The sequence below is a fragment of the Sesamum indicum genome, unplaced genomic scaffold (genome assembly GCF_000512975.1).
Source record: "Sesamum indicum cultivar Zhongzhi No. 13 unplaced genomic scaffold, S_indicum_v1.0 scaffold00339, whole genome shotgun sequence".
Classification (NCBI taxonomy): domain Eukaryota; kingdom Viridiplantae; phylum Streptophyta; class Magnoliopsida; order Lamiales; family Pedaliaceae; genus Sesamum; species Sesamum indicum.
The window spans coordinates 8,147-31,762 of NW_011628232.1; the positions used below are offsets into that span (position 1 = coordinate 8,147).

Genomic DNA, 23,616 nt, shown 5'->3' on the forward strand with positions numbered 1-23,616 from the left:
AAAACACGATTGTTGGGTATGCTACCCAGCATAGCCGCACTAGTAGTCACTTTAGAGGATGACAACTGGGCTACGCACAAGGTAAAAGGGCCCAAGGAAAAAATCTTAGACACCATCATCTGCTTTGAGTGATGATAGGAAGATGTAATGTGCGGTTGGACCGTAGGATATTGGCATAAACAAAAATTAGATCCATAAGACCTAGCCGATATCACAGATTGCTCATTATCAATTTAATCTGGAAATATGAGTTATTGGCTTTAAGATCAAGTGGGATACTGTTTGAATGGGTGACCAAAATCCAATTGGATTGGTGGTTTTGAGAATCATTGAAGCAATCTTTATTTAAGCAATATTTTTTCGATGAATATGTTAAGTAATCGTCTTCGGCACACGTATTTGTTGTGCTTACCAAATTACGTCAAGCACTGCTTTGACATCAGAATAGATGTCCACTAACCACTTTAACAACCATGCAACAATTGGACCCCAGATTGGGTTGTGGTCATGAAACCGATTGCCAAGGTTGGGTTTGAAATGTTCTAAGTCGAGGGCCTCGAGACTAGGCATCGAGAGTCCTACTGAGGCTTGCATTGAGAGTCTCATTGATTTGATGAGTGTCGTATTTCACCAGCAACAAATATGAGATGTTTATGCGATCACAGTGGGTCGATTGGCTAGGTGTCGAATCGACTAAACTTACTCGTGGGTATCATTACAAGGAAGCCTTACAGGCTTGATCGATAATACTCGAATCTCCGGCTTCGATAGTATGAGAGTAGTCCTCAGACTTGAGAATCACGACAGTCACGTGGATGCGATGACTGTATCTTTGATTTGTTTAAGAGGTGATCGTGTCTCAAACATGCTCATCATAAGGCTTGTCCAGTGCAGTCAAAGTATGTAGTGAGGACGGTGAGTTCCTTAGAAGAGGATCTATTTCCTATCAAAACGTGACAGAGGTATCTCCTATGCACTTGGAGATGCGTCTATGTTGTATAAAGTTGTGGCCACAGTCATTGATCGTATAGGAAAAAGACGTTACTATGTCGAGCAATTTGGCGTAACACAATCTCAAGTATTAATCCCGTATGGACTTGAGAGCCTAAAAATTCACATGGATATTCGCTTAGTTTCTAGTGCCATCGACCGTTGCTAGACGGCCACCCATGGTGGCGGGGCTTTCTTGATCAAGGGTTGATCAAGAATTATTAATTAAATTGAATTTAGTTAATAATAGTGTTTGACACTAACCTAAGTCTAGCTGAAAGGTAAACCTAAAAAGTCACACACAAATCACCGAGAAGGAGCGAGAATTAATTTAGAATTAATTCCATAAGTAATTGAATTACTTATAAAAAAGACGGATCCATTAGATGGATAAGTCCAAGAATAAATTAATATGATTAATTTATGATGGGCTTGCCTTTATTATTTAATAAGTTGGACTTATTAATTAATAAAGACTTTATTGGGCTTATATATATAATTGAGTTAAATAAATAATGAACTTAATTAAGTGGGCTTTAATTAAATTATATTTAATTAAAATTATTGGCCCTTGTATTTTAATTAATTAAAATTGGTTCTAGCCCCTCAATTAAGTTGGTGGAAATGATTAGAAAAGTAAATTATTTACTAACAAATTTACTTTTGGAAAGTGCCATGTTAGTCATCATTCATTTCGAATAAAGAATTTTATTATCTTTTGGATGGTTAAATGAATCTAGACATATTTTAACGCATCCATACAAGGTGTATATATGTGTATTAGTTATTTGGAATAACTAATGAAAAAAATACATAATACACAAAATAATTTCCTACACCTAACTCCACCTCTCGACTGACCCTCTTGTATACACACTTGGTGTTCTCCCTAATTTTTTCTAGAAAAGACGATTGAGTGATCCCAAATTTCGTTGGGTGTGGACGCAACTTTAGAGGGCTTCTACGTTGAAACCTTGCGTCACGGGTCAAACAAAGGAGATTCAAAATAAACCAAATCAAAAGGTAATTCTTAATCTATGATTTATGTATCTCTCATTTTTTATTCAATCATAGCCCCATTTATTTTATTGTTATATTTGCATAACTACATCGAACGCCCGGAAATTCCAAAGGTCCCAGCAACTGCTGATTCCCGCTGACTTCGGTGTAGTGGGGTCAGATGAGGCGGGGGCCAAAAGTTCACAGGCCCTGGCCTGACGATGGGATGCACGACTACCCCGACCCCCACCAGCAGCACTACTTCCCCCACAGGCCCAGAGGCAATACATCAGCTTCCGGGATCCAAGGTACATCACACCATATTTTTATTCAATTAATTTATAATTTTTCTTTATTTTTTATCGACTTTAAAATTGCATTATTATTTTCAAGTCTGATTACGATTTTCACACGACAATCAATGCTGCTGTCAAAAGGCATTATCCGCATCCTTGGGCCAACATCTCGTAGATCCCACAGGAGCACCACTTATTTGGTTCCAAAGCTGAAGGTAACTATGATATTAATTTATTTTATATTAAATTTATATTTTTTAATCAAATAATTAATCTTTTTTTATCTGGGTAATTTTGCATATGCCGTACTGGCGGGACTGCGACGACGAGATCATGCTCGAATTCGTCAAGTCATAGGCCGGGAAGTTCTTGCTAATGCTAATGCTCGGAATCATTTGGCTCGCCCGTTGTAGCTGACCAAGGAGATCTGGCGCTAGCTCCTAGACTTCTGGGTGAACCTAGAATTCCAGGCATAGTCGGCTACGAACAAATTCAATCGGGCAACAAACACAGAAGCAGCAATGACCGTCTACTGGAAGGGTCGTCATTTGTTGGGCGCACAAGCACAAGATGGTAAGTATTTTAACCCATATTAATAATTTCATTTCATTTTTTAGAGTTCTAATCATTTTTTAAAATAATTTTTAAATAGGAGACACAACTCATACTCCCCATCAATCAAATGGAGGTGTTCGAGAAGGTGTACAAGAAGAACGAGGAGGACTAGTTGAACAGTTTGAGGGAAGAGGAGGTCACGATAAGTAATTGACTTAATTCACTTTTAAAATTCTAAATTATTTTTTTAATCTAATTGTTTAACATGTTCGCAAGAGATTTTATTGAGGATGATGGAGGAACGCCACAGACAGCAAAACAACAATGAAGACCCCCTATTGTCCTCTCAAGGCTCCATGGCCCCCGAATGAGTAGTAAGTCTGGATATCAGCAGTTGGTGGTTGGAAGAGGGCCGAGTCTTTGGTCTCGGCTCCGAGACCCACCACACGCTTGCTTGACCATCACAGCTCCATCGCCCTCGCCACCACAACCGCAGCGCCCCACCTGGATAATTGGGTGCACATTCTCGACCGCTACATCAGTAGCATCGATCCAAACTAGCCCGATTGTCTACCTCTCCAGCCTCCAACTGATCATCCAGCACCTGATGGGGTTGACGATTAAGAGCAACAAGCAACCGTGGATGACCAGGATTCAAATTAGGATTTTTTTTATAATTTTGGAAAAAAAATAATTATAATACAATATTTGTATTTTTTTAATGAATTTATTATTATTCTTATATTATGCATTTCTTATATGATATTGCACAATTTAATAAAAAACATTTATTTAATTTTACCAAATAAATATTAAAATATATTAAAATTTTTAAATTAAATAAATAAAGTATTAAAATAAAAAAATAAATACTAAAATTAAAAAAGAAATAAAATTAATTATAATAAATATTGAAATTTATTAAAAAAAATGACAATTTTTGTTACTGCGTTTGTAACGACTTTTGTAATACCCATACACTAAATAAATTTGTCACGTCATTACAAACATTGTGCCGAAAATAGTTACAATAATTCAGTGTATCCATTCCAACAACCGTTACCAAATCAGTCTCAAAAGCCGTTACAAAAAGTTTTACAAAAGTCAATCCAAAGGACAAGCACAACTATACCAAAAACTATTATAAAAGCCGTTCCAAATACAAAAAATTAATCCGTTACAAAAGTAGTTACAAATTTATTTTTTTAATTTTGGCTATATTTGTAAAAGCCATAATTGACCATTATGGTCGTTATAAAAGCCGTGAAAATTTGTAACGGCTTTGGTACTATCACAAATAATTTGTAATGCTCATTTGAGCTGCGATAGGCTGAACCGTTACCAAAGCCGTTCCAAATTAAAAAAAGTTGTTACAAATTAATAAAAAAATTGTTCCAAAATCTGTTTAAATAAAATGATTTTTTGTAGTGTGTGTCCGACGCCTGTCGGGCACTGTACAAAATAAATAATTCTTTCCGACCCGTCAGCCCCTCGCCTCCATCCCTCCCCCTCTTCCATTTTCTCCTCCGCAATGGTGTCATCGTCAACCACTGCCGGCCCCACTATCTGAAATCCGAGAAACCCTAACGCCACCCCCCCACCATCCATCCTGCACCTTTCTTTCAACCAGGAAAGCACAGCTTTGCTGTCGACACCACCGATGGCTTCATGATATTCAACACCGATCCTTTTGTACAAACCATTCACCAAGACTTTCTCCAAGAATCACCAAGGTGGTGGCATTGGTATCGTGCTGAGGATCTTCGGCACCAACAAATTCGCCGTAGTGGGCAAAGGGGCCACTCCAAGACTCAGCCGCAACAAAATCATGATCTGGGATGATTCTGTGGGACAGTTCACTGGATAGCTCTTTTACCGTTCCGAGTGAAGAGCGTTCGCCTAAGGCAGGAACGCATTGTTGCGGTTATGATGCAGAAGATATCTGTTCACGATCTTATGGACCTGCGTTTGCTGCATCAGATAGAAACGGAGCCCAATCCGAAGGGGTTGTGCGAAATTTCGCTGTCGGGGCGGATGGTTCTGGTTTGCTTAGGACGGGATAAGGGGGAAGTAAGGGTGTTGCAGGACGAGGTGAGTTGGATTAGGGTGATAAAGGCCAGCGACTTGGACGTTACGTGTGTTGCTTTGTCGAACAACGGGAGGCTGCTGGCAGCCGCGAGTACTAAGGGCACATTGAATAGGTTGTTCGACACATTGTCCGGAATGCTGCTTCAGGAGGTGCATTTCCCTTTACCGTTTAATGTTTATGCTATATTTGATGTGTGCAATACAACGTAAACACTGCATAAATATTATCTTTTATATGAATATTAATTAATAACGGCCGCGGCAATTATTTTTTAATGTTAAATTTTGTTGTTTATATAGTCAACAGCAAATTATTAGATGTATGATGTGTGAGCTTATAACATATTTTAATAAGATTAGTCAAACAACCTCTTCACGCCGCCTAATGTTCTTCCCACGCTTTTGTGCTTATTCCGGGAAACAACAGATTTGCGAGTTAACATAATTTCTTGGAACGAATTGTCGTTTCTTGATATTATATTTGTGGTTGGAGCCGTGTAATTAGCACTCGAAGCATTGACACTTAAACTATCTCAATCTGCTCTCGACCTCTGCAGTCTGATTAGCTCTTTCTTATGATGATTTCTTGTTATTCTCCTGCCTCTAAATATGTTCATTGTTCCAATGTAGATGAGAAGGGGTTCTGCATTTGAAAGAACAGAGATTCACAGCCTCTTTTTCTGCTTTGATGCTGAGTGGCTGGCTGTTACAAGCAATAAAGGAACCGTTGATATTCTCAGCTTAAAGGACGCAAAACGAAATAATATGTCTCTTCCGAGTCTTTCCTACAACAAAGGTAGTTTGTTTTGAATATTCTCGATACTCTTTTATGCAATTTTTAGTGCAAAAGCTTGTAAAATGATGAAGGCAGCTTTAAGCAATGTACTGCTCTAGTATGAAGTAGTTACAAGCAATGCAGGTATTCTGCGGAAGTATTTCATTCCCGAGTGGCCGACGGCTCGTTTCATGTACCAAAAGATATACAACACATCGTGACATTTGGATACCAAAACAACATAGTTCTCATTGTCGGCACGAATGGAAGGTATGTATTTGAGAGAGTTTGACTAAGCTTACTTATAAATCTTGCAAATGTAGGTAAAAAGATAAAAAGTTGTGCATATGTTGACAAACTTGTGTTTATACAGATTCTACAGATGCAAGTTTGATCCAATTGTAGGTGGGGAGATGAATGCCACAACTTCCTTCAGCCAGAACTCATGAGTATACTTTAGATAGATTTTGCAGGAAATTCATTGGATTGTGAATGTATTAGTTTGGCAAAAAACTGCAAATAGTTACAGATACACACTCTGGAAGTATAAAATACAGTTCTTTGTTTTGTGTATATACGAGTTTTCAATGCAAATAGTCCTTTCGAGCTTGACTATATTATATTAGAAGAAATATACCTTTTTCTTTATAGGCATATTAAGGGTGTTAATGAGCCAAGCTCAAATTAAGCTGGGTAAAAAATTCGAACTCGAGCTTGATCATCTCAAATTTTTTATGCTCCAGCTTGAACTCGAACCGTACAAACAAACTTTTTTAACTAATAATTAACATGAAAATTAATATAAGAATTATTTCAGAATATTTACTAATTATTATTAAATTGCAAAATGCCAATTATTACATCTAATACTTATGAATTAACAAAATCAATTGATAACCACAAAAAAAAGGGTAATAAATATGATTATGCTCAAGTAGTGGACACATGATGTAACCATTTTTGGAGGAAAATTTATCACAAAAAATATGATTCTTTTTCAAATCGTGTAGTTTTGTACAAAATAGCATTGAGATCGAGTTTTATTGATCAATTTGAATAGTCTCTCAGGGTCTATAATTGCCTCAAAAGGTCCAATATGTGTTTGTTCGCGAGAATGGATTCCTCGTCAAGTCAGTTTGGGGGGTGTGGACACACTTGCGCGAATTCCTTCTTCAGAAGTTCCCTTAGTTCGTTATTAAGAGGTTCCCCACAATTACATGGACTTAGGACTTGAGGATTTAAGAGGTTCCCCACAATTACATGGACTTAGGACTTGAGGATGCGTGCTACAGATTTGATCAATAAAGGTGTCCTGAGGAATTCTATTGAAATTCCAAGGTATGAAACCAAGAAGGACATTGTTGAACGCTCACCCGGTCTAGGGCCAAGGGTCCAATTTCTTGCCTCCCTTAGAAGACCCCGAGTTGAAAGGTAGTGAGGGGATTCATTTAAGAGATTGAGAGTCCGCCTCGATCAAGTCTATCTCTTTAGGAATAGGAAGTCAAGTGTCCAATAACTAGTTCGAACCTCGGAGAAAGAAGGAAACTAAGTAGGGTTTAATATTAATCTCTCTACAAGTCTTCTAGGCTATCCTGGTTGATAGCAAAAGTCCTGGCGTAAGGCCTAAGTGAGCCATATTTGTTTTGTTCATACAGCACGTGCCGTTCTTTTATCTGAGAATTTCTTGTATTTTCATCTAATCAATTCATTTTTCTCTTTCGGCCTTTCATCATGAGGACTAGTCTTGCTTTTGTGCCTGGCTCGCATTCGACTGGATAGCTACTGGCTTTTAACCCGGTACACTTTCCTTTCGCTCTGGCTTGCTTGAATGGGCAGACAGACCAAACCCTTCTGACCCAGACGTGCCGCAGGTTTAGTCTCATCTCTAATCAATTAGGGAAGAAAAGGACATATTAGAAAGAGTCTGCAGGAACAGGTCTCACTATGAAGACAGGATACGAACGTAGGCGATTGGCTTGGTATTCCTGATTCAACCTTCTTAGATCTTCGGGCATCTAAACTCTTAATTTAGTGGAGATGCTTTTTTTCGTCGAAACCCTTGCGATAAGGTAGCCGAAGTCTTCCCACGTTCCAAAAAGCCAAAGGGATCCGGATGGAGATTGGGAGAGGCGAGGGGCTCGCGCTCTCGACAATCCCCATACATCCACGGGTGAACCATCGTTGGAAAGTCTCTATAATATTAAAGAAGATCTGGACCGCAATGGAATAAGAGCTACATCATTTGAGTCATTAAAATCTAAAGTTTTTAGAATTTAATGAATATATATACATTATTGGACCTTTTGAAAAACATTCAAGAAAATCTTATGAAAATTGGACATTTTTGCTTTTAAGATGTAAAATAGATATTGGGCATTCTAGAAATGTATTTCGCAATTGATGTACCAAAAAAGAAGCTTTAAATTTATTGAATTTTTTTCGCCTTTTTTAGATAAGATGAAAATAGGTTTTGATCATAAATTGACGGCGATAGGGAAAACGCTGGCAAACCTATTGCAGAGTGTGCGAATCATCGAGGAGAGGATGGTCTCGGTTTCTTGGATGTGTCTGAAACTACACTTGGCGAAAATAGTACTAACCATGGAATCAACGATAATGGCGTCTCTACTGCTTTACCAGCGCGGTTGGAGGATGAGATTCGTTCCTCCTTCAATATGGCAGAAATTTTTAATTTAGCGCACAAGATTGTTGATGATGGAGATGTTATTTCTCTTGGCGGCGTTGGAAACTGTAAGACAGAAGTGGGAAGCGCAGTTTGGCCCTCTCCGTCCACTCTGTGTTTTCCTAACAGAAGGGAGCCTGCTGGTGTGAGTTTTTCGACGGGCACGACAGAATTCCGCCGTCTTCGACAATCAGCCAGATTTGGGTTCTGGAATTTCGCTTGAACCTGTTCTCGCGATTGTTGCACCGAAGGAGATCACCTACGCGACTTCTGCTGCGTCATCTCCTGTTCTGCCTGCTGCGTCACAGAAAGGTGCTGCTTCTGTTCCGCCGGTGTCTGGTACACTGCGGATGGATTCTACTTCTGTTGCATTGTCGTCCACGGGAACTGGGTCTATTGCTGTTGTTGGCCCATCGCCGGCTGTTCTGAATGCTGTTACAGAGTTGGTTGCAGCAGCAACGAATTCGGTTGCTGCTGGTAGTGTTGTTACAATGCCCATTGCTGAGATGCCGCCACCCCTAGCTGCAATTCATGTGACGACTACGATGTCGATTGGGATTTTTGTCGGTAATATTCCTCTTCTTTCTAGTTTAAGCTTTCCTAATTCTATTGATAAAATCACTGATGCAGTTCATAATTCGACCTGTAAAACCTTGGACTATGTTCCTCCGTAGGCAAAATGGAGAAATTATTATTCATCCGACGTTGGAAACTATTTGAAATGGATCTAGGCGTTGGATCTCTAAGGCCGTTGGATATTATTTGGGTAAACATCCATATTTTCACAACCTTAAAGATTACGTTAAATCTTTATTGTCTATGTTGATTGATGTTACGGCAACGACGAATGTTTCTTGTTCTTCTGATTTAAGACGACCGTGGCGATGGAGGAAATCATTGAGGGGGGGTCCGTGGCTGTTCCAAGGATAATCCATTGTGTTGCAGAAGTGGGTACTGGCATGGTATTGAGAAAGTTGAAACACACATAGGTCCTGGTGTGGGTCGATTTCATCATTTGCCAGTGGAACTATGGACTAATGAGGGACTGAGTATGGTGGCAAGTGGAATAGGGAAGCCGCTATATTCTGCATGTTTTATGATCGATGTCACGTCTAAATTTCCTAAGCACCTCGTTATTATGTGACCTACCGAGAAAGGGGGGAAAGCCACATCGAAGGTTGACATTGAATATGACTGGTTGCCACCAAAATGCACCACTTTCATGATTTTGGGACATGCAACGAAGGATTGTGCGATGAGCAAGCTTACAAAACCCCCAGTTTCGATCTATGTGCAGCGAGCTCGGCAACCTGCCGTCTCGGTAGTTGGACCGGTGGTTGAGGGGGAGGCCTTTAAGTGTATGGAAGCCCCTATGCGGAGCAGTCGAGAGGAGAAAGTTAAAGAAGTTGTTCTGTATAATGCTTTTGATGCGCTCACTCTGCTTGAGACTGATGTAGATAATATCACCGGGGTCCTAATAGATGCAGCCCCTCCACTAGCAATCCATGCTGATTTTAGCCTTTTGGAATATTTGAGGCCTGACCAGGAGAGACCACCAACTCGCTGTTGTTGAGCTAGTAGAGGAGTTCAGGCTACACTTCATTGATCTCCAAGAGACGCGGGTCCAATAACCTAATGCGTTGGAAGTGGTTTGTTGATTATGCGAGTGCTAGGAAAAGAATTTGGCTTACATGGGATGATAATTTACTTCATGTAAATATTATGGACATCGGTATCCAATTTATACATTGTCATGTTCATGCGAGAAATGTACATGTTGTTTATGCTGTCACGGTCATATATGGTGCCAACGATGTGGGTGCTCGGAGAGATCTTTGGCAGGCACTCACCTTACTTGCAGGGCAGTGTATTAAGGAGATGTGATTGTGGGTGGTGACTTTAATGTTGTTCGTAACTCTAGTGAGGTGTGTGGCTACTCTGGGGAACATTGATTAGCTAGTGATGAGTTTAATGATTGTATAATGAGTACTGGCTTGCTTCCTCTACCAAACCAAGGAGAATGGTTTACCTGGCACAACTATGGTACTGATGCCTGTAGCTTGTGGAAGTGGTTGGATAGAATCCTGGTAAATGACACGTGGATAAAATGACGGCCGCAGTCTACATATATCAACCTCCCACCTCGCACATCTGATCACTCACCCCTTATTCCCAAAGGGGATGTACAACACCAATTTTGAGGTATGTTTCGCTTTGATAGTTATCTTGCCCTCTCCTCCCAGTTCATACCTAGTGTGCAGAATGTTTGGCTAAGTGCAGTTTCAGACACACCCAAGAAACCGAGATCATCCTCTCCTCGATGATCAGCTTCACCGGCGTCCTCCCCATCGCCTTCAAGATCACCATGTAGGAGAGTCGTAGTGTGTGTTTGTGAAGATGTGGTAGTGTGTGTGAGAGAAAAGAGCGTGTTTGGAGAGTCCATAATTTTAAATTTTAGACAATTTACCCCTCAACAACTTTAAAATGAGCAGTTTAATCCATTCTTAATTATTTTGTATTGTAATGCATATTTTTGTACATACTCTACCAGAATGGTATCAGAGCCTAGGTTTACTGGAAAAATATATGATAATATTATATTTTGATATTATTTATCCAGTAATGGAGTAGATTCTTTTGAGAGAAAATAGAACCGAACCAAAGTTCGAGTTACACTAAAAATAGAGAATATTTCCTGATTCTGAAAATACAAAGAAGGAAATTTCTCATGGAAATTCTTGACAAGTGTTACAACGGTCGCACGACGATTGATCCGAAACTTCTCACGATAGAAGAACAAGAATAACTGAGAAATTTTGAAGTCCGATAAGTACTACCAGGAAATGCAGTGAGGCATCTACACTCTACTGAAGTCCATGGTAGAATCCCAGCCAATAGAAGAGAAACGGGTAAATTCCTACATAATTACAGTTCTAAAAATTATGATTAAAGAAACTGACTGGAAATAACTCAAGTCGGACACATCGAAGATCTCCCAAGATCTAAGGGAGATACAAAAGATAGTTCAACAATATGGACATAGATTAATCCATATACCTATAAAAATAGAGTCCTTGAGCTACAAGGTGGACGAGGTCCTTAAGAACCTTCCCGTTCTACACAAGGATCTTATAGATCTGAAAGCAGACATTGTAGATCAAAAGACAAACTAAAGGGAAAACCCTGAGACATCTAAATCTAGACAAGAGCGAATCAAGGATGCCGTTGGACAATACCTCTTTTACACAAGAAGGGGAAGGCCACGGAGATTCCAAAGTCAAAGTCTAGAAAAGATCTGATTATCGCATTCAGATCTATAAAATAATGGAAGTAGCAAGAGCAGATCTATCAGATCTACAAGAATTGACGAATCCTTTTCCCAACTCGAGATTGTGCATTAGTCAATATCCAAACAAATGAAATCACTCTAGCACTACCACCGCCGGAGGAAAGTACATCTCCTAATGATCCTCCACCAGATCAACCGATGAGAGAGAGTGCGGATTTCCACACTAATGCCACTCCAACATTTGTAGGAAACAGGCTAAAGCAAAATTCAGGAAGAAATCCAAAGAGAGTGCTTGAAAATGCACAATGGGCAAGGACCATGCTCATCCCTTGCATCCATATGGCGCTATACTGAACCTAGATATTATTGATTTTCGAAATAATGAGAAATTGATAGAAGAATGGGTTGCAACCATCAAGGTAGTAGCCTCTACCCTAGAGCTCGACAAGAAAAACTTTATAAAGCTTGTGGAGTTGAGCTTGGACGAATCTGTAAAGATCGGATGGGACAATACCCCAGAAGATACAAAAGCAAGTATCCTTGCCGGAATTCAAAGGGTGCGATAGTTGACCGGCTAGGAAGACTCATCAAGATACCCTTCATCGGAGATGGGTATTTCGAAGGAAGTAGAGCAAAAAAGGCTAGAGAATATGCACAAGCTTTCTTCAGCCTTGAACAAAGAAGTATTTGCGCAATGGTTGAATATATCTATTTACTTTGCAAGTATTTCTTCCAGAGTGGAGTAGCAATAGAAGTAGCAGCTCCAATGTTCTTTGCAAAGATATGCAGTCCATGGAGGAAAAATATTGATCCAGTCATACAAAGCACCTGAAGGACACCTAGATTCAGTGGCGCAAAGAATATCTTTCCTTAAAGACAAACTGAAGGGTTGGTGTTATCAAGCATCCATCCAGAAGAACATGAAAACACTAAGAGGTAAAATCAAACGAACGCCTCTTTGTTGTAACAATGATTTTTCAACTATTATAGGAGAAGCAAGCGAGCCAAGGAAAAGGAGGAAGCAAAATAGTGACTCCCACCCCAGGAGTTCTAGAAGAACCTTTTCCCAACGAAGATCATGGTGGTCCAAGTCAAAAGCCAGAACATACAAATCTTGACAGAAAACAAGACTGACAAGGGCTTCATCCCAAGGATCTACACGAACTGATGCAAGATCCACCGGAAGAACCCATACAAGAAGAACTTTCATGTCGGCCCATACCCGAGCCAATGAAAGTTTCTAAGACTGCAATTGCTGGACCTGCTGAGCATTAAAATCTATATATCTCCTGACTGCCTGCAGAATTATGGTGAATTACGAAAATTTGAAGGCACGGATGACATATTTGATGCAGTCTATTATGGCGATCTGGTAACCATTTATCAATTTGAAACCCTTCTATCAGACGAAAGTGTTTGTGAGGAAGAAATAGAGACTAATTCGTATGGATCTTCAACCGAATCAGAAAATTACAACGAGGGAGATAGGCTTCAAACTTCCAAAAGCATGCCAGGATTCTTCTCCAGGATGACAGTGTCCAACCTTAGCCCATATGATGGTTTTAGGATTGGAGGAATTGGGAAAGTCCTAAACCAGATAGGACTGAACCAAAGGAAGAATCACATAACTACAAAGTAAGTTTAGGTGAGTTTGGTATACTAATGGAACTTATTGAAAATGTGATGGAACTGCAACTAATTCCTAAAGAAGAAATTCTTGAAAAATTAAGTAAGCTTAGAGAAGAAGTAGCTTTTACTATGAAATTGATCCACATAGAAACTATTCAAGTAGTAATAAAAGCAACTTTTAAAGAGGGAATTGATTCATAAATACATTTATCTATAATGAATAGAAGAATCAATAATCTAAGAGATGGTTGTTTCGGAACAATAATAGGTAATCTGTAGGTAGAAAAATTGATTTTTGACATTCATCCTAGGATTGCTACAACCCAGCAGACCAAGATTTTAGTAGAGTTTTAACCCTTCATCAAGATTTTAAGAGAAAAGATCTGATGAAAGAAGGTAACAGACCATATTCTATAACTTATGGAATAGCTTATGCCATTTCCAATACACATCATTCAGATTTGCTTCATAGGAAAGAGTATATTGAGAGTCCTAGAATTTTCAAGGAATTCGCCAAGATAATGACACCAGATCTTATTAGGATACCTAGAATAGGTGGTGTTGATATCATCATAAAAGATCATCCAGTTTTAGATAGAACACTTATCTCTAGAATTGAGTTTAGTAGTCGGATGTCCTTTTCGGAAGAAAGGATTACAGGCTACAAAGGAAAGGAGAAAGAGTTATTAAAATCTCTAACTCCTTAAGAGATTAGGGTAGATAACGTAAAACTTAGATGCTCTGAAGGATGGAAAGAAATACAAGTTATATTTGACATCACTATGAAGGAAAATTTTTTCCCTTGTGATGACTTATACCATTTACAGCAACCTTTTGCTGGAAAAATATGAAGGCATGTTAGAAATAGCAGGCCATGAAATTTTAGTTGCAGGTGTTGCTGGACGAGAAAACGAGAGTATGACTTTGGGGTTAAGTTTCCTTGAAAATCATAAACCATGGGGAAGAAAAGGTAGCGGAACGGAATTCAGTCTTGTTGTTGTTACCATAAGGATTGAATGACGAGTCCCTTTTCTATATACATATCTTTTATGATCAATATCAGACAGAGTATTTTTCAACTTATATTCATTTAGAATCAGGAATTTGCACGACAAAACATGGAGTTTTCCCTAAGGAAGAAAGGGAAACCTTACCTCTTATTGCTGGAAGGGGTTTTTCTCAAAAAATGCTGATACTTAATAATGGAATATGAGAAGCTAAGATCATGATTGGAGGAGCATTTGGATCACCCTGGTTTAGGGTTAAAATACCTCCTATTTACTTTCATGATACAAGTGCCAATATCTTGCTGGGTAACAATTTTATTCAAATATTTGCAAAATATATGAAGGATAATCAAAGAAATCTTTTAATCTTTACTACTAACTGTGGTAGTGAGATACAGGTGTTGCAAAGAGAAAAGGCATTTAACAACATAATGCCAAAAAAATTTCGCAGCAAATGTGGTGATTTTGATGCCAGATTAACTCATCAAAAAATGCAGGATAAGAGAAAATTTTGTAAAATATTTGAATTTTTAGGAATTCTTATTGCGAAATAGGAATTGAGTTATAGGATCATATTATGGAAAAAAATCCGCAATTTTTCAAACGTGCTCAAGGACAAGAAGCATTTGCAGAGCTTCTTGGGAGTTGTAAATTTTGCAGGTATCTTTATTAGGGATCTTGCATGATACGGGAAGAATTTTCGACCATTTCTGAAAGAAACGGAAAGTTAAAAGTGGAATGGGAAGAAATCCACGCAAAAAAGGTTCGTGAGCTAATATAGGTTTGCAGTAACTTGCCAAAACTTGCTATACCACAGGATGGGGTTGAATTGATAGTCTGCATAGATGCCAATGACTATAGATGGGCAGCAGTGCTCATGAAGAAAACAACTATAGGAGAAGAACCTTGTAGATACATAGGATGGTTCTTCTCAGAACAACAAGCCATAGTTTGGCATGTTACCGAGAAAGAATTCTCTGAGGTTTGGAAGGTTTTTAAGAAATGGCCTTTATTTTTACTTGCTAAAGAATTTACTTTAAAATTCGATAATACTATTATATTATCAAACTTAAAATATAAATTAGAATTGAAAATAGAGAACACTCGTATTATCAGTTGAAAAGCTGAATGCCAATATCATTGTTATAATATTGTCATTATAAAATCTCATGAAAATGTTCTTGCAGATTTCCTGACAAGAGATGGAGGCATCTGAAGCGAACTCCATCATGTTGAAACTCAGGAAGCTCTGGGAAAATCTCAAGGAGCTTGACAGGAAGTTCAGACAGCTAGCGGTGAATGACCAAGTTGCCGAAAAAATTCAAAGAGCTGATCCAGATATTGTCCTGGTCGCAATATGGAGTACCTTATTAGCATCCACCTTGTTGTGGAACGACTTACCATAACCAATTCGGAAGGCATCACCTATAGGGATGACTCACGAGTTGAGGGAGCATGACCCAAAATATGCCTTTAGAGTACAGGGCTCTGAACTTATAGCGTCGGATTCGATTACCGATTGCACAAGGCCACGATCAGACTCTGATGAAACGACAATAATTGAATCACAGGAAATGCAAACTCCTGGAGGTTCAACTCAACCCAGCACATCTGGGGTTAAAGAGGCAAAGATCAGCTTTAGTCCAATGACAGGCACCTCTAAGGTTAATACTAACGAATAGATATCTTCTTCTACTTGGCAAGAATATTAGTGCATGTGGAAAAAATTAATTTCTCGCAAAGGAGTAAACCCAAGCAAGACCATTATCGAAACATCTTGAAAACATAACAAAGTCTGGATGTTAGAGGGGCCTAAACCAGAAGATGTCCTAGAATGATATGATTTCAAAACTTTCGGAATGGATTAGTGGGGCGGTCTTTCAGTCGTGGCAAAACAATCCCCACCTGAAAAGAAGCAATGTTCTGGAGATAAAATTCGTATCAGTCGCTCCAGAAATGGCAGGAAAGGGGTCTCATCCAGCATTTCATTTCATAAAAGTGTAGAGGCCAGACATGGTGGCTTTGAACAAGATCAAAGCTGCCTCAGGAGAAGCTCCCCTGGTATCGGCCTTTACTAAAGACAGTATCTCTATCAGAAGAGCTTGGGGATTATGGGTCTGTCTCACGGAGATGGACAAAGTTAAGTATCCGTTCAAAATTTTCTCAAACAAAGTTAATGGATCGTTCCTGCTAAATTCCGTGACAGGAAAATGCACCAAGTTCGCAAAAATCTTATTTGAAAAGAAGAGGAGGTTAAACTGGCAAATTAAGCTGCCAACGACTGAAGCAACAAAGATGACGATGTGCAACAGGTTACATGTTGGGCAGTGGCATAATCATTTATGCCCTTGCTGTGAAAAACAAGATAAGTCCCTATTCGGGACAAAAATTTAGGTGACAAAATAAACCTGAATCAGACCAAGATAAGGGAAAAAGAAAAATTATTACAAAAAGAAGTAAAAATTAAAAAGTATAGAAAAGCAAGGGTAAGGCTGTCGGTAGAAAACGACAAAGGCCAAGAGTCAGCAAAGTAGGAAAACCAGTTGGAAATCACGTGACTGACAAGCCATTATGACCAACAGATGGAAAGGACGAGGCAATAATGAATGCAGTGATGCCAAGATGATGAATTCGCTGACGTTATCACAAAACAAGTTTGGAGTCCGAATTTGAAGTCTGCGAACGTCTATAAATAAAGATGCAATGAAACAGATGGGGATCATCAGAAAAACTTCACTTACTCTTCAAAACATTAGAGTTCTAGAGTCTTTCAATAATTTGTAGTGTTCTAATTTTTTAGTTTGTGGGGGTTTCCCCAACAAGTTAAGTCCTCTATAATATGAGAAGCTAACCAGTTGTCTCCTCCAATAGAGGATTAATATCTATGTAATATTCTCTATATTTCTTCAATAAACATAACACTTCTGTTCAACTTATTTATCTAAAATTCTATTAAGTCCCTGTATTAGAGTCTCTTTTACGCTCTAAGGTAGGAAATGAAATAGGATTGTGCTGTTGGTTGCTGAAGAAGCCAAGTGCCTGTGAACCATCTATTGCGGTAGTGTGGTAGGAGGAAGTCCGTGAAACCAAAAACTTGGAATACTCGGAGACCAAGCAGTCAATGCAAGGTATGAATTTATGGAGTCTTAATTTATTTCAGAAGCATGTTGGGCCTAATTGTGAGTATAGAATGGACAATGGTTAAAATTGTAGCTAGAAGGGGGAAATGGTCATAATCTGGTCAGAGGGCATAAATCGCGCACATTTTTATGGATACAGTGCGTAAATTGCCACCCTGTTTATATTGTCCTTGTATTGCCACTAACCTATAAATACGGGGCAGAAATTGCATTTAAGCCTACCACCGTGATTCGAAGCTCTAGAATCAGCTTTTGCACAAAGAAGGGATGCTCAAGGTAACATAATTTCGGTTGAGCGCATTCCCCCACCATCTCCGGCAGAACGGATTGTTACACAGAATGTGGGCGATGGTAGTTTGAAACCTGGAGGAGAAAGACGACGAACGGTGGAAGGAGTGATGATGGGAGAAAAATGTGAGAATGCACTTAAATGAATTTTGTATATGATGTGATAGGAACACCGAAGGCGTCCAACAAGAAAAAGAAATTCAAGATCCAATAGACCGAGATTTAACCATTGTAAGTGGGCCAATGACAAGAGAAAGGTTGAAGAGAATGCAAGAAGTAATTCAAGCCCAATCTAACTTAGTCTTTTCCAATGGGACCAAGTCACAATCGGAGGCCCAATATGTGAGCTTAATTTAATTAATTCAAGCCCAAGGAAGCCCACAATAGGAGCCCAACTCATCCAAGTGTAGCCATGTGGTCAAAGGAGACCTTCCAAATACATTCAAAGTGCATTTATACACCAATTTTCGGATTCACAAGATCATGCATGGATTTTACTCGTTTTTGACCAAGATTGTTTAGTTTTTAGTCATTTTTTACCATGTATTAAATGTACGTCCACCAGGGAGTCACTTGGGAATATGGAAGGTTAATTTGGAAGTGTTTTAGGCCTATAAAAGGCACATACCAGCCATGCATGCGGAATACAATCAAATTATTGAAGAATTGATCTAAGTTTATAAAATATTGAGTGTTCTCTTATTTTGGAGAGTTATATACTTGTTTTTGCTTTGATGAAACCTTTGCTTTGTCAATCTAGTCTATTAGATTGGTGATTCGAATTCCCAAAGCCTCCAATTCGTGCTTGACCCAAGTGTGTCGTTGTGTGGATTGGTTTACTCGTGCTCGTGCTTGGTTGAATGTTCTAAGTAGTAGGTCATGTTCATAGAACGTGGTTGGCTATTTACATTCCTCATTATTCATTTTAGCCTACGCTGTAAAGATCGGGCCACCCATGGTCAATACCATATCATGTGGTATCAGAGCCTAAGTTGATACGGTAGGCTTTCTTTATTTCGTTTGATTTACCTTGAATCTTTTATCTACCACCACAATCTTCCGTACCTCCCCCCCATTGTTATCTAAGAACAAGCCAAAAAAAATAACAGCAAAAGGAAAAGCTCAAAAAAAAGGAAGAGCAGCAAAAAAAAAAAAGAAGAAACAAATAAAAAAATAGGTTCATCACTTTACTTTGCTATTATCTTTGTAAGCCAATTGGTCTTCATTTTCCCAGTTACATAGAACTTCTTTAGACCATTCTCTAGCTATAGGCGACTGTGAAGCGTCCACATCCACATACTTGGTTGAGAAAAGAATCGGCATTTGTGTTTGAGTCACTAGATAAGGCATTGAGTTTCACAGGAGCTTAAATTAGAGAGTATTGAGTGAAGTGAGACTATCATTGAGGACCAAAAGTGTGAGCCTATTAAGTGATGAGTGAAACACGAGGGGAAAAATAAAGAGAGAAAAAAGAGTGTGGCAAGAATTTGGTGAGGTTCCTACAAAAACAAAAAAAAAGTATTTTACTAAATGACAGAAAATCGAGATAAAGGAGTTGCTCAAGCAAGTGATGACAACAATTTGGGACAAACGATTCAAGGTGGGGTCGATGCATTCCATTTGCAAGCCTTATTAAGCCACTTTGAGAAGTTGCTTGACCGTAAACTAGAAGGACTTCATGAAAGATTGGATCAAGTAGAGAATCAAGTAGCCGGTCCAATAGCTACAAATAAAAGACATGCTCTAAATTCACATCCTCAGCCCCCTACTTACAATGAGTATTTGGAGGATCCAAGCGACAGAGAACAATATGAGGATATTCGGCCAAGAAGAGTGAATCGGCCAAGAGATAGACCGAGACGACCTAGAGAAGAAGACGGTGGCCTAGGAGGAGTTAAGGTCACCATTCCTTCATTTAAAGGAAAAAGTGATCCCGAACTCTATTTGGAGTGGGAGATGCGTGTCGAGCAAATCTTTTCATGCCACAACTACTCAGAGAGTAAAAAGGTAAAATTCGCAGCCCTTGAGTTTACTGATTATGCTCTTTTTTGGTGGGATCAGATGCAAAGGAACGGGTTAGGAATGGTGAATGTCCCATCACAACATGGGAAGAGATGGGAGCAATCATGAGGAAAAGGTTTGTTCCATCCTCTTTTCGTCGTGAGTTTCACAACCATCTCCAACGTCTTTCTCAAGGTTCTAGAAGTGCTGATGAGTACTACAAGGAGATGAAGATTTATAGAAGACAACGAAGCAACGATGGCTCGTTTCTTGTGTGGGCTCAATCGGGATATCGCCGATGTTGTGGAGATGCACCGCTATGTAGAACTTGAAGAGATTGGTACACCAAGCCATCAAGGTGGAACAACAACTCAAGCGAAGAGGACTTTTGAGGAAGACTTCTAACTCGTTGGCATTTGGTCCATGGAAGAACAACCCCAAGAAAGACACCCCTTCTACATCAAGATTCAAGCAGTCAGATCCTAAACATGGTGACCAAGTTGCTGCCAAAAAGGTACAACCCGAACCCAATTCTTCAAGAAATCGTGATATAAAGTGTTTCAAGTGCCAAGGGAGAGGACACATAGCAAGTGAGTGTCCTAACCGACGTACAATGATCTTCAACAATCATGGAGAGTTAGAAACCAAGGAAGAAATCACCGATAAAGAGGAATCATCAAAAGAAGATTGTGATGGAGAGTATGCCGAAGAATGAGAATTGCTTGTTACTAGAAGAACCCTTAGTGCCCAGATGCTGGAGGAAGATAATTGTCGAAGGGAAAACTTGTTCCATACACGCTGTCAAGTTCATGGAAAGGTATGTAGTATGATAATTGATGGTGGTAGTTGTTGCAATGTGGCAAGTATTGAATTGGTTCAAGAATTAAGTCTACCTACTATCAAGCACCATCGCCCATACAAGCTTCAATGGTTGAATGAACGTGGAGAGCTGATGGTGACCAAGCAAGTAAAGGAATTGTTTTCAATTGGAAGATATAAGGATGTGGTTTTAGGTGATGTTGTACCAATCAAAGCATGCTACATACTGTTGGGAAGACCATGGCAGTTTGATAGGCATGTAAGACATGATGCATTCCAAAATCGTTACTCTTTTGTGCTTCGAGGAGAATCAATAACTCTCAATCCGAAGACACCAAAACAGATTTTGCAAGATTAGATCTTGAGAGAAAAGAAAAGAGAGTGTGAGAAAAGAGAAAGGAAAGAAGAAAGTGAAAATGAGAGTAAAAAAAGAATTAGAGATTTAAAAAAGGGAAAAATAGAAAGCAAAGTTACGAGAGAAAAGAAAAAGAAGAGGAAAAAAGAAGAGAAAGAGAGTTTACTAGTTGGTAAGAAGAGTGAAATCAAGGAAGCTTTGTTTTCTCGACAAAACCTCATAGTACTTGTGTACAAAGAGGCTATGTTGAATTATAACAACCTAACCTCTTCTTTGCCTAGTGTTGTTACATCTCTTTTGCAGGATTATGAAGATGTTTTTCCAGATGAGATGCCACCAGATTTGCCACCCATTCGAGGGATAGAACATCAAATTGACTTCATTCCGGTAGCATCCTTGCCAAACCGCCCAGCATATCATACTAATCCCGAAGGGACCAAAGAGATTCAAAGGCAATTCCAAGAATGCTATGGCCGAAGGTTATGTGAGGGAGAGACTTAGTCCTTGTGTAGTTTCGGTGTTGCTGGTCCCTAAGAAGGATGGCACATGGCGGATGTGTGTTGATTATCGAGCCATTAACAACATAACGATAAGATATCGCCACCCTATTCGTAGGATAGACGATATGCTTGATTAGTTAAATGGTTCTACTATCTTTTCTAAAATTGATTTAAAAAGTGGTTATCATCCAAATTAGAATAAAAGAAGGAGATGAGTGGAAAATCGCTTTCAAAACAAAGCATGGGCTTAATGAGTGGTTAGTTATGCCATTTGAACTTAGTAATGCACCTAGCACATTTATGAGATTGATGAATCATGTTTTGCGTGCATTTATAGGCAAATTTGTGGTTGTGTACTTTGATGACATCCTTGTTTATAGTAGGACATCGGAAGACCATGTAACACATTTAGAACAAGTCCTAGAGGTTCTAAGAAAGGAAAGGTTGTTCGGGAACTTGAAAAAGTGTGACTTTTGGACACAAAGTTGTTTTCCTTGGTTTTGTTGTGAGTGGTGAAGGAATCATAGTTGATGAAAAAAAGGTCAAAGCCAGTTTTAGCCTACAACACTTTTTCCTTTAAATTGCCTTCCCCACACGTTCATCTTTAATATCAAGAATTTCTCCACTTTTATAATTTCTCATTGCAGATTCCAGAGGAAGAGAAATTTCTTGGCCCAAGTAAATGTTTGATTCATGTGTGTCACTTCATGTTGTTACTTTTATTTTCTGACTTTTAATTCTTATATATTCATTTTGCTTCTGGCAGCGAATTAAAAATCTTGGCAAGCCATTTTTATTGATGATCTATGATGGTGAAACTTTGTCTCGTATCAAGGTTCGTGTGCAGAACAAATTGCAAGTACGAGATGAGGAATTTTCCAAGGTATTACAGCCCAAGTCTAATTGTTACAATCACTTTAAATGAAAATGATGGTATGATGCTTATGTGGTTAGGCATGCTACAACTTCTACGTTTTGCTTGAATCTTCTCGATTTTATGCAATGGAGATTTGCTTCTGTGTCGCATTGTCAAGAACAATACTTGGAGGACTCGGATACTTTTCTCGATTTTATGCAGTGGAGATTTGCTTTGTGTCGCATAGTCAAGCAGAATACTTGGAGGACACAGATGCTTTGTTTGACCATTTTCAGGTCTCACTCACTCTCTCAAAAAGACACACCATGTGAGAATATTTACATGCAGATGCGTATATTAAAGAGGAGGTCTTTTTACTATGCGACACAAAGCAAATCTCCACTATCATAAAATGGAGAATTTTCAAGCAGAAAGTCGAAGTTCTAGCATGCCTAACCACATAAGCATCATACCATAATTTTCATTTAAAGTGATTGTAACAATTAGGGTAAATTATATTTTTGGTCCCATAAGTGGACTATTTCCAATTATGGTCCGCACTCAGGCCAATTTGCACATTTACTTGTGGGACCAAAATTAGAAACATGTCCACTTATGGGACCAAAATTATAATTTATCGTTATTTTGATTGTATTGACTAATAGAGAGAGTAATTATCGTAATCAATTGGATGAAAATTCCTCAATGGTCCTCAAATTGTAAAAGAAAAAACCATATATGGAACTCAAATTGAAAAAGAAAAAACCACATATGGAACTCAAATTGAAAAAGATAAAACTATGAAGTAACAAATTGAAATTACTACCGTCTGCTTTTGAGCATCCTCATGCAAGAAGTGACACACATGAATCAAACATTTACTTAGGCCAAGAAACTTCTCTTCCTCTAGAATCTGCAATGAGAAATTATAGAAGTGGAGAAATTGTTGATATTAAAGATGAACATATGGGGAGCCAATTTTAAAGGTAAAAGTGTCGTAGCCTATCAAAGACATAGTACTGACATGGAAAGCAATTAGCAAGATATTTTTTGTTATGTGTATCACCTGAAAAATGCAAGCATTTATATACATAGACACACATATGTATAGAGATAGAAATAGACCTCCTCTGCTCATAAAGTCCAGCGGTTGTCATTTATTGCTGCGATCTTATCACTATTAGGATTTATCTATAGGAACTTGGAGTTTCAGCAACTTAAAAAAATAAGCATAGAAGGCTAGACATATGGAATTTCTACCATCCATTTGGAAATAGAATATACAATTTACTAAGTCAAGACCACATGGGCAAAATACAAAAACCTAGGAACTACTGAGACTCAAC

General features: G+C 38.7%; 1 protein-coding gene and 1 pseudogene across 2 annotated transcripts; both read left to right on the forward strand.

The window, feature by feature from the left end:
• The first annotated feature begins 3,830 nt into the window (after positions 1 to 3,830).
• On the forward strand, positions 3,831 to 6,297 carry LOC105180126 (autophagy-related protein 18a-like). 2 transcript variants are annotated; one of them, XR_002286479.1, is made up of 4 exons: positions 3,831 to 5,078; positions 5,559 to 5,724; positions 5,800 to 5,973; positions 6,077 to 6,297. XR_002286479.1 is itself a non-coding variant. In XM_011103779.2 (4 exons), the coding sequence occupies exons 1-3, from the start codon at positions 4,767 to 4,769 to the stop codon at positions 5,922 to 5,924; spliced, it is 555 nt and encodes a 184-aa protein (XP_011102081.1). In that variant the 5' UTR covers positions 3,836 to 4,766; the 3' UTR covers positions 5,925 to 5,973; positions 6,077 to 6,297. The 2 variants fall into 2 exon arrangements, 1 of the variants encoding a protein (XP_011102081.1); XM_011103779.2 differs by having other exon boundaries at positions 3,836 to 5,078; positions 5,848 to 5,973.
• A 13,280-nt stretch (positions 6,298 to 19,577) lies between these two features.
• Positions 19,578 to 22,566, forward strand: LOC105180127 (annotated as a pseudogene).
• Positions 22,567 to 23,616: the final 1,050 nt, after the last annotated feature.